General features: G+C 47.6%; 1 protein-coding gene across 1 annotated transcript in view; it reads right to left on the bottom strand.

Annotated features, from left to right (window-relative positions):
• Positions 1-12113, bottom strand: part of GNA15 (G protein subunit alpha 15) — a 23787-nt gene that overhangs the window by 9631 nt on the left and 2043 nt on the right. The window contains exons 2-4 of the mRNA XM_003788726.3: positions 4045-4229; positions 3437-3591; positions 2838-2966 (exon numbers count right to left, since the gene is read on the bottom strand). Of these exons, the coding sequence (XP_003788774.1) occupies positions 2838-2966; positions 3437-3591; positions 4045-4229 (469 nt within the window). The remainder of the gene's footprint in view (positions 1-2837; positions 2967-3436; positions 3592-4044; positions 4230-12113) is intronic.

The following is a 12113-nucleotide window of genomic DNA, read 5'->3' as shown; positions in this document are numbered from 1 at the left end:
AAAAAAAAAAAAGACAAAAACAAAAAATAGAAAAACTAGCCCAGCATTGTTGTAAATGCCTATAGTCCTAGGTACTTGGGAGGCTGAAGCAGGAGTATCACCCTAGGATTTTGAGGTTGCTGTGAGCAATGATTGTGCCTCTACCTGCCCCTGAGCCAAAGCCTTTTGTACATTATAATGTCACCCCCTGAGAGGCAGGGATGAATCTTATACCCATTTTACTGACAAGGAGACTGAGAGGCAGGAGGGAGAGGGGCTCTCCCAAGCTTCTTACTGCACTGGGCTGCCCACTTTCTACCCTGCAGTAGAAAGCAGCAGGGTGGAGAGATCTGGGGTTTGCCCTAGTTTCGGCTGTGTGATTTGGAAGGAAACTGCCAAACATACCCAGAACTCAGTTTCTTCATAAGTAAAATGGGACTGTTGTGTTCTGGCTGACCATGGAATGTCTAGTGGCCCCACAGATGGAAGTGAGGACTGTTCCCAGAGCGAATGCTGTCCCCTCCATCTGTGGTGCAGAGGAGTGCCTGCCTACACAGTCCACCCCACACACCACAACAAAAGCCTGAACCCACCCCCGCCTTCCGGTTCTCTCTTCTGAGAAATGTGGGTCACTGATAACAGTCTATGCGTCATTTCCCTGGGGATGCGACCGTTACTCAGGAAATGCCAGAGCAGAGGCTTTGGACAGGCCTGGGCCAGAAGCCTCAGGCAAGAAGGTGCTTGCCCCCTTGTATGAGAGGGGAAACCGAGGTCAGTGACTAGGCAGTCAGGCTGTGGCCAGTGCCTGTGTCTTCTGATCCCTGAGGCTGATCCCTCTCCTGTGTCGTCAGAGTCCTTCAAACCCACCACATGCAGAGCAGGACAGGAGCATGCAGTGGCCAAGAGTGGGACTCTGGAGGCTGAGATAGCTGAGGAAAGTCAGCCATCATCCCCTCTGCACTCATTCCTTTCACTGACCTCTCTCCTTGGCCTGAGAACATTCTCAGGTCTCCTTACCTAAAAATCACCTCCTCTGCACAGCCTTCCCTGTGTACTTCCCCAGCCTCTACCTTCACTCCTCAACTTTTACCCACACACCCATCCAATGATTCACTCATCCATCCACTCACTCACCTATCCACCCATTTATGCACTTGTTCATTCACTCATCCATTCACCCACTCATCTGTCCAGCCACTGCTTATCCATCAACCCACCCACCCATGCACCCATCCATCCACTCATCCATCCGTTCATCCACTTATCAACCATCCGTCCATTTACCCATCCACCTATCCATCCATCCACTTACCTATCCATTCACCCATTCACATATCTATCCATTCACTCATTCACCCACTCACCTATGTACCCATTTGTGCACTTATCCATTCATCCATCTATCCATCTAGCCACTAATTCATCCAACCACCTACTTATCCATCCATCCATCCATCCTTCCAAGCATACATCCACCTATCCATCCATTTATACACTCATTCAGTATTCACTCACCCATTCATCCACTCATCTATCCAACTACCCATCCATCCATATATCCATCAATCCATCCATCCACCCCATTTGCCTACCCACCCACTTATTCATCCATTTGTGCATTCATCCACTCACCCATCTACCCACTAATCCATCCAACCATCCACCTGTCCATTCATCCAGCCGTCTATCCACCCATCTATCCACCCATCTGTCCATTTATGCACTCACCCACTCACTCATCCATTCACTACTCCACTCATCTGTCCAACCACCTACTTATCCATCTACCCACTCAACTATTTGTTCATTTGTCCATTTACTCATCCATCCATCTACTCATTTCTTCCCTTTCATCTTTCCAACCATCTACCCACATTTGCCAACTTCCACTCTGCCCTTAAGCTGATTCACTAAAGCGGGAGAAGAATCACACTCAGCCCCTAACCTTGTGGTGCTCTCCATCTGATGGAGAAGACTCATGGTAAACAGATCAACTATGGCAGAGGCCAGAACAGCATGTTTGGGAGATGCAGGGAAAAGAGGGACCCAGGAGGGTTGGGATGAATGCAAAATCTGTCTCAGGGCATTGTCTTGTACCCTTCTTAGCTCTCTGCAACCACCTCATAAAAAGGGACCTTGCTAAAGTCACTGATGACCCCATAACTTCCCATCCAAGTCTTTTCTCTTACTGTATTCTTCTTGACCTTTGACATTGGTCAGCCCTTTTTGGCCACTCAAACCTCTGTCTTCCAGCTCAGGCCTCTCCACAATGCTCCCAGGTCCCTCAGATTCAACCCGCCCCAGAGGATTTCATCATCTCATCAACCCCCAGCCTTACTGGCTCCAACATCTACTCCCATCACCTTGACAAGAAACTTGGAGTCATTTTGGGCTTCCTATCCTAATTCCCACACTCACCTAATCCTGTCCATTCCACATCAGAAATGAGTTTTGCATCCTCCCCTCATTTGCATGCCCAGCTCTTCTTTCTGGACCCTGACTCCTGCTTCTTCCTGAGTCTCCTGACATCAAACCTTCCCTTATAGAGTCCATCTCCTGAAATTAACCACTACAGAATCTTCCCTTTGATCTCCTCCCAGCCCCAAATCCATCCCTCTAGTCTAGCTCTGACCACACAGTCCCTATTTCCTCCTCCTAAACAGCCCTCAAAATTGGGACTAGTGAACTCCTATTCATCCTTCAACACCCCAATACCCATGCCCCCTCCTCCAGGAAGATCTCTCCTGGAACTCTGGTACCTCACTTAGGGCTCCTCCTTCCTACTCTTCAAGCCCCCAGCTCCTCTGTCCCTCCTGTAGGAATGGTTCCCTGCTATCCTTGGTGGGCTGAGCACTCACCGTAGGTTGGTTTTCTGCACGGAGAAGCAGTACTCATTGATACCAGTGGTGGGCATGCGGCTGCGCAGCACATCCTGTGCTGTGGGCACATAGCCCTCCTCGGTGATGCGCTCCAGTTGGGACAGATAGCTGTGGGGGAGAAGTCCTGAGGCCTGGTCTCACAGCCAGACACATACACAGGGCCCAGTGAGGACCCAGCTGGGGCAAGAGAGCTCCCTGGGTGGGGCTGGGGTCTCTAGGGTTTACAGATGGCCCATGAAGCAGTGAAGAATCAAGGGGAAGCAGCTTCACTCAGAGCAGCAGGACCCCAAAGAAGGTGTGATGTCATGAATAGTCTCACTGGAAAATGGTGTTACCTCAGGAAAGCTGTCACCCAGGGGAGCTGCCCCAGGAACAGTGACAGCCTGGGAATAGCCTCCCAGCTAACAAATCACTCTGGACATCCAGTGTGAGCAGGGTTCCCCCAATGCTGGGAAGGACACCACCCAGGAACAGAATACCTCACTCCAGGGAACTGTCTTGCTGCGAGGAGTGGGACAGCCTGGCCCCTGCCCTCCACCCCTCCTGACATGCCCAGAACCCACAGATTCCAGACTCACTACACTGCTGAGTCCAGCAGATGGAACTCGCGCCGGCGCTCGTAGCAGGCCCGGATGCCAGTATCCCTCCACAGCCACTGCATGGCCACGGCGAAGCGTTTCTCGAAAGAGGTCACTTTGTAGGGGTCCTGACTCATGACCAGGCTGGCGTGGTGCTGGGGAAGGACAGACACTTACAGTGTCTCATGTCAGCTCCAAAGCCTTTGGACTAGTTCTGACTTTCTCAGAATCTTGCTGGTTTTAGAAAGATGATATGGTGGCTCTGTGCCCGTAGCACAGTGGTTACGGGTTCAAACCTGGCCTGGGCCAGCTAAAACAACAATGACAAGTGTAACAAAAAATAGCCAGGCATTGTGGTGAGCGCCTGTATTCCCAGCTACTTGAGAGGCTGAAGAAAGAGAATTGCTTAAGCCGGAGAGTTGGAAGTTGCTGTGAGCTGTGATGTCAGAGCACTCTACCAAGGGTGACATAATGAGATTCTATCTCAAAAAAAGAAAGATGGTGTGGTGCCATCACCCCAGCAGGGTTGAGTGGGACTCAGGTCTCCCTCCTCAGGCAACACAGGGTCTGAGGGGCCATGGCTCTGCTTTGGGGACCCAAGGGCTCACCTTACTCTCTGGCCTGCTGAAGGGGATCTGGAGCCGATCCATGGCCTCAATCATGGCTCGCATGGACACAAAGATGTTCTGATAGACAAGAGGCCTGAAGCCCTTGCGGTCCTCCTCCGAGTAGCCGGCACCGTGGATGATCCGCATCTGTTTGATGAACGTGCTTTTCCCACTCTCGCCAGGGCCTGGGGAGATGAGGCCACCAAATTGCTCAGCCCTCCAAGGGGCTCAGACACCCCAACCCATGCCAAACCTCCTCAGCTTAGACTCCAGCATAGCCAGGGCCTTGCCCTATGACCCTGGGCTGGTGACTGAGCCACTCAGTGCCTCAGTTTCTCCCTCTCTAAAATGTGGACCGCAGTAGACCCTGCCTGCTAAATCAAAGTGAAGATCAAATGAACTCATTGTAAAACGCTCACAGCAGGGATCTCAAACTATACCTCCACAAGGGCCAAATCAAAAAAACAATATAAAAAAAATTGTTTTCTCTGAGACAGAGTCTCACTGTCTCAGTAGAGTGCTATGGCATCACAGCTCATAGCAACCTTAAACTTTTGGGCTTAAGTGATTCTCTTACCTAGGCCTCCCAAGTAGCTGTGACTACAGGTCCCTGCCACAATGCCTGGCTATTTTTGTTGTAGTTGTCATTGTTGTTTGGGCTGGGGTTGAAGCTGCCAGCCTCAGTGTATGTGGCTGGGGCCATAACAACTGTGCTACAGGTGCCGAGCCTTGGTTCTTAAAATTTTAAACAATTGGAAGAAATCAAAATTATATTTCATGGGGTGGCACCTGTGGCTCCAAAGAGTAGGGTGCTGGTCTCATATGCCAGAGATGGCGAGTTCAAACCCAGCCCCAGCCAAAAAAATTTAATTAATTAATTAATTTTAAAAAATAATATTTCATGATGTAAAAATTATATGAAATTCAGTGTCCCTCAATTTACTGGCACACGGCCATGCTCCTTTGTTCACACAGGACCTGTGGCTGCTTTTTTGCTGTGAGGACAGAGCTAAGTGGCCACGACAAAGACTGTCTGACCTGCAAAGCCTAAAATACTATCTGTCTCTTGACAGAAAAACTTTGCTGACCCCTGGCTTACAGCCATGGTCTGCATTATTATATGTGATATATAATAATATACAATATGATAATGTATAATATTATTTACCACAACAATAATTGTAATAATCACGATTGTAATTATTACTTGCTATAATAATTTCAGGTAGAGGCTCAGCACCTATAGCTCATCGGTGGTTGGGGCGCCAGCCACATACACCAGAGCTGGCGGGTTCAAATCCAGCCCAGGCCTGCCAAACAACAGTGACAACTACAACCAAAAAATTGTTAGGCGTCGTGGCGGACACCTGTAGTCCCAGCTACTTGGGAGGCTGAGGCAAGAAAATCGCTTAAGCCCAAGAGTTGGAGGTTGCTGTGAGCTGTGACCACATGGCACTCTACTGAGGGCAACATAACATTGAGACTCTGTCTCAAAAATAATAATAATAATAATTTCAGGTACAGAAACTTTAATGAAAGAAAGAAAATAGGAGAAGTAGGGTAAAGAATAATTAGGTGACCACCACAGCTGAGCAGTACCTAAAGGGTGGAAGGTCACCTTCTCAAGGCAAGATCTGAGAGGGCAGGCACAGCCTGTGCAAAGACTACACCTGGTATGTTGGAGGCACAGCAAGGAGCAGAGTAGCTGGAGCAGAGTGAGGAGGGGAGGGAAGAGAGGAGACAGGGCAGGTCATGTAAGAGGTGGTGGGCCCTGGGGAGGACTTGGGCTTTGACCCCATGGAGGTGAAAGCCAAAGAGGGCTGTTAATGAAGGAGAGACAGGTCCTGACCCAGGTGCTCACTGGCGCCCTCTGGTGGCTGCTAAGCAGAGGATAGGATGTTGGGGGCAAGCATGAGCCCAGGGACCAGACAGAAGGGGACAAAGCTGGTGGAGGTGAGTGAACTGAGTGTGGACCAGGTGGTCACGGTGAAGTTGGAGAGAAGGGGACCTATCTGAGAGATATTTGGGAGACAGAATGGACATGGCCTTGCTGATGGACCAGACAAAAGAGCCATAGGCTCTAGCAGAGCCAACCACAGAATTTTAATTGAAACTTGAGGTCCTCTGAGTCCTGGCCCTGTGGCACTGCCAGGGTCACACATCTGTGAAGCCAGCCCTGGGTCTGTGATGATAATACTGGATTCTCCCAGAACCTGGTACTAAAAGGTCAAAGACCAGCTCTGCTCCCTGCTGCCTACACTTTAAAATCCCAAGACCATCTAACTCTCCCCTTCTCCAGGCCTTTGTTTTCTTATCTGTAAAATAGACATGGTACACCAGCATCCTGTCACCCCCATCCCAGCCCCTGGAGGACACTGGCCTTTCCAGGGATGAGAAGGGGGTTGGGCCCCCTCTGCCTCCTGGGATGAGGGTTGCTAGGGTTAGACAAGAGGAACTGGGACAGGCAGCAAAAAGGGAAGGGTGGGCTGGCTGGAGCCCAGAAAGAGGAAATGAGAGTAGAGGCTGAGCAGCCACATGCAGCCCCACTGCACATCTGAAGGCTGGATGGGAAGGTCCTGGGTGGCCATCTCCCTTCTCTCCCTTCTCGACCTCCCCTGAGGTCGAGTCTATTGGGCTGGAAGTCAAGAAGACTTTTCTCTTGCTGTAAAGGACAACTATGGGAAATTGGGAGAAACTGGCAAAATGGGACTCAAGACTGCAGGTTGGCTGAGGGTGCCATGTCCTCCCAACTGCTACCTTTTGATCAAGGTCCTATCGTTCTTGCTGGTTGGGGGGGGGGACTCAAACCAACTGAATATTTAGGGGGAAAAAGATATCTGGCCTACAACTTACAAATGGTTTAGAAAAGCAGGTATATGTGCATATTAAATGTATAAATGCATAATAAATAAATTACAGATATAATTTATATGTCCATGATCCCGGGACGTATTTTTATCATATAAATTATAAGTATATACACACATGCTTATATATAGTATATACAGAGAATGTAAAAAAAATGTATACGCATTTTAAGTGATGTTATCTATGTATTTTCAAAGTTGAATTGAAGGTCCTGTTACTGTCACGTGTACCTAGACATGCTGCACATGACCATTTTATTTGCACATCACACACTTCTTAGGAGTGACCAATTTTACTTCCAACAAGAGATCTTAAAATGTGTATACATTTTTGGCACTCCTGATAAATATAGTGTATCTAGGTATATATGGAGAAAGAGGAAATAAAGGAAATTTGGTAAAAAGGTAACATTTATGGAAGAACCCAGGTACAACTTTTGAATCAGTCTGACATTATTCCAAAATAAAAATTTGGGAAAGACAAACAAAACAGGAAACCTCAATGCAGTGTGAGAGTGGATCCTGGAATTGAGAAAGAATTGGAGTGGAAAAACTGATCAAATTTAGATAAACTTTGGAATTGAGTTAATGGTCATGTATAGTAATGTCTTAAATGCCCAGTGTGACAAATGCTTAGTGGTTCTACAAGATGCTACAGAGAGGGGAAGCTGGTGAGGGGTGGATGGGGATGCCCAGCTCTATCTTCACAACTTTTCTGGACATCTAAAATTATTCCAAGGCTAGGACCAGTGGCTCATGTCTATAATTCCAACATTTAGAGAGGATTGAGCCCCGGAGTTTAAGATAAGCCTGGGCTTGGCGCCTGTGGCTCAAGCGGCTAAGGCACCAGCCACATACACCTAAGGTGGCGGGTTTGAATCCAGCCCAGGCCCGCCAAAGAACAATAATGGCTGCAACCAAAAAATAGCCAGGCGTTGTGGTGGGCGCCTGTAGTCCCAGCTACTTGGGAGGCTGAGGCAGGAGACTCGCTTGAGCCCAGGAGTTGGAGGTTGCTGTGAGCAGTGAAGCCATGGCACTCTACCCAGGGGCTCAGCTTGAGGCTCTGTCTCAAAAAAAAAAAAAGATAAGCCTGGACAACTTAGCAAGACCCCATCCCCCCCGCCCCCCCCCCACACAAAATAGCAACATTAGTCAGGCATGGCAGTGTGCACACGTTGTCACAGCTACCTGGAAGGTAAGGCAGGAGGATTACTTCAGCCCAGAAGTTTAAGGCTGCAGTGAGCTATGATGATCCTATTGCACTCCAGCCTGAGCGATAAAGTGAGAGCCTGCCTCTAAATAAATAATTAAAAAAAATAAAATTATTCCAAAGCAAGAAGTTTCATTTAAAAACAAAACAAAACAAAAAACATCATATGGTCTCCAATCTGAAACTCTCCAACACAAGGCCGTACGTGTCTCAGATTCCAGAATTTATGGCATTTTAAGATGGGGACAGGTCAAACTCACTAATACTCCTGCAGTGGAACATGGGAATGTAGTGTGTCAGTGAGATAAACAAACATCCTCCCTCTGGTTCCTGTGGGGCTCCTATGTAGAAACTCAGCGGAACTTTCCAGTTTTCAGAGCTTTGGCAATTTGGGGATCAAAGAGGAGGCCATGAGTTCACTTCCCTTTGACTGAAGGCTCACAGTGTGCTAATAGCTGGGCTCCATTGAGCCTTACCACACTACGGGGACAACTCTTGGCTTGCTTTCATGTGGGGAAACTGAGCCTTAGATTGGTGGAGAGAACTGCTTTGGGTCATGCCACCAGTAAGTGGCCAAGCTGGGATTCAAACTCAGTTCTGTTTGAGTCCAGAGTCTGTGGGCTTTCGTTTTTAGTTTTGCTTTTGAGACAGGGTCTTGCTCTGTCACCCAGATCAGAGTGCAGTGGCATCATCATAGCTCACTGCAGCCTCAGACTCCTGGGCTCAAGGGATCCTCCTGTCTCAGCCTCCTGAGTAGCTGGAACTACAGGTGAGTGCTACCACACTCAGCTTATTTTTTTTTAAATTTTTCATAGAGATGGGATCTCACTATGTTGCCTAGGCTGATATCAAATTCCTGGGCTCATGTAATCTTCCTGTCTCGAGCCTCCCAACCTATAGGCTTTTGAATTATTATATGTGGAAGTTCCCCATACACTGTCTGAATAATAATAATAACAATAAGCACAGTGAGTACAATTTAACTCTTACCATTTCCTGGACCCTGAGCCAAGAGACTCTGTGTATCCTCAGTCATTCCTCACAGATTCCCATTACTTCCTATTTGCAAAGGAGATACAGGGCATCAGAGAGGCTGAGAGACTTGTCAAGGGTCACACAACAAATGGAAGACCAGGAGAGTCAACTCAGGTCCCTGTGAGTCCTTCCACAACAAAACAGGACATGGACACTTGAGGCAGTTAAGCCTCATCAAAATGTCAGTTAATGTTATTTTTCTATGGACACTGGGACACTAGACAGCTCCTCTGGGTACTGCAAGAGGTGGCATTGGGACGGCCAGCCAGGGAGTCCTCTCTCCCACTTGCCTTCTAACTCTCAGGTCTCAAGTCTCCCCAAGAAGTGCAAAGAACAAACAAAAGTCTCCCAGTTAACTTTATTTTGTTGTGATGCCCTGATTTTTTCACTTTTTTCTCTTCTATTTCATTAAAGAAAAAAGGAATAAGAATCACAGTTGTTACCTACAACACAGATTTTGTGATTCATGAATGGGTCATAACCCAAAGCCTGAACAGCTCCACTGGAATCACTCTTTGCAACCCAATACTGTCCTGAAGCCAGGAAGGATCTGGGGCCTCCCCAGTGCCCCACGCCCATCCCTATACACTCACATCTGCTGGGCAGAAATGGGGGGAAGGGTTCTCTTTAGGAAACCCCCCAAAGGCCACACAGCTCAGACAGGAAGTGGCAGCTTCCTCCTTGGGATAGAGAAGGAAGTGGAACCAGGCAGATGCCAGGAAGGAACAGGGTTCGCTGTGCCAAGCCTGGGGCATCGTGCAGCAGCCCCAACCAGCACCATCTGCACAGGATCCACCCTCTCCTGGAGACAGGGCTTTTGAGGAGACAGAGCCAGGCCTGGGAAGCTGGAGGGGGTGGTGAGAGGCTCAGTTTCTAAGTCTGGCTGCTGACCCTCGATAAATCCTGCTGCCTCCCTGAGCCTCAGTTTCCCCATCTATCCCTGGGATTTTGTGGGTTTTCTCTCTGTGAGGCAGATGACCAGGGAAGTCAGGTACATGGGCTGTGGAACCAGAATTCTAGGTTCCGATTTCAGCTATGTGACGTTGGAGAAGTTACTCCATCTCTCTGGGCCTCAGTTTCCCCATGTGAGAAAACTAGCAGGACCTACATTAAAGTGGTAAGGACACAGCTGACTCCTCTCATGGCTTTACTCTGACTTTACTCTCTCTCCAAGATGGTGTTTACTTAGTGTGAGGGATAGTCCCACTTCTATGCTGGTCCCCTTGCCATCTTCCTCAAAAGGATCAGCCACCTCCAGGAAAAAAAAATAGCTTTTGGATTCAATTCCTGTTTCCAAGAAGGGAGGTAGGTTTAGAGGCAGCCCTCCAGGCTGGGATGGAGTGATCTAAACCACAGGGCATGGTGCCCCACCTCAATGCTCAGGGACATGAACAACCTGTTCCTGCCCCATATAGTAGAAGGGGCTTCCTGATTTGGGGCTACCAGAATGGGGCTCAGGGTGGTGTGGGTAGAGGACATTCCCAGATACAGGAAGATATAGTGTAACATTTGGGGAAAATCTCTGAAACAGGAGATTTTCATTCACTTATTCATAAAGCATTTTTTTTTTTTTTTTGAGGCAGAGTCTCACTCTGTTGCTCTGGGTAAAGTACTGTGACATCTTAGCTCACAGCAACCTCAAACTCTTCGACTGGCTCAAGCAATCCTCTTGCCTCAGCCTCCCCAGGAGATGGGACTATAGGAACCCACCACAATGCCTGGATCCATAAACCATTTATAAAAAGGCCCTGAGGTGAGAATAAATGAACTTGAGGTGTACAAGGAAAGATTACTAAAACTGACAAACCCCTAATGGATCAAAAGAAAGGAGTGAAGACACAAATGGTGGATTATCAAAAATAAAAAGGGGAGGCCAAGTACAGTGGCTCACACCTGTAATCCTAGCACTCTGGGAGGCTGAATTGGGTGGATCACCTGAGCTCATGAGTTTGAGACCAGCCTGAGCCAGAGCATGACCTCGTCTCTAATAGCCAGGCGTTGTGTCAGGCATCTGTAGTCCCAAGTACTTGGGAGGCTGAGGCAAGAGAATCCCTTAAGCCCAAGACTTTGAGGTTGCTGTGAGCTGGGCTGACACCATGGCACTCTAGCCTGAGGCAACAGAGTGAGACTACCTCAGAAAAAAAAAGGAATGAAACAAAGGACATCACTGCAGTTCCTGCAGACAGTAAAAGGCAAATAAAAGGCAAACAAGGGGACATTATAAACAATTACATGCCAATAAATTTGACAACTAAAATAAAATGGAAAGGCTCAGCGCCCAAAGCACAGTGGTTATAGTGCCAGCCACATACACTGAAGTTGGCGGGCTTGAACCCAGCCTGGACCAGCTAAAACAACAATGACAACTGTAACAAAAAATAGCCAGGCACTGTGGCCGGCACCTATAGTCCCAGCTACTCAGGAGGCTGAGGCAAGAGACTTGCTTAAGCCCAAGAGTTTGAGGTTGCTATGAGCTGTGATGCCACGGCACTCTACCAAAGGTGACATAGTGGGACACTGTCTCAAAAAAATAAAAATTAAATAAAAATTTTTTAAAAATGAAATGGACAAATTCTTTGAAAGACACAAATGATCAAAGCTTACTCAAGAAGTAGATAGCCTAAATTGCCCTATTTATTCAAAATAATGAATAAGATATGTTAATATAGTATACATCATTAATTTAATAATGGCTAATCTAGTAAAAATATCTATTAAAAAAATTAAGTTCTAATAGGGACTCTATCTAACAAATGCAAAGATTGTAACCTAATTCGTTGTACCCTCAAATTAACCTGAAACAATAAAAGAAATTAAGTTCTTTTTTTTTTTTTTGAGACAGAGACTCAAGCTGTCCCCAAGTAGAGTGCCGTTGCATCACAGCTCACAGCAACCTCCAACTTCTGGGCTCAAGCAAGTCTTCTGCCTCTGCCTCCCAAGTAGCTGGAACTACAGGC

Source organism: Otolemur garnettii, unplaced genomic scaffold (genome assembly GCF_000181295.1).
Source record: "Otolemur garnettii isolate 467f Iridium unplaced genomic scaffold, OtoGar3 scaffold00029, whole genome shotgun sequence".
In the NCBI taxonomy this organism is placed as follows: Eukaryota; Metazoa; Chordata; class Mammalia; order Primates; family Galagidae; genus Otolemur; species Otolemur garnettii.
This window is presented reverse-complemented; position numbering and strand designations above follow the sequence as displayed.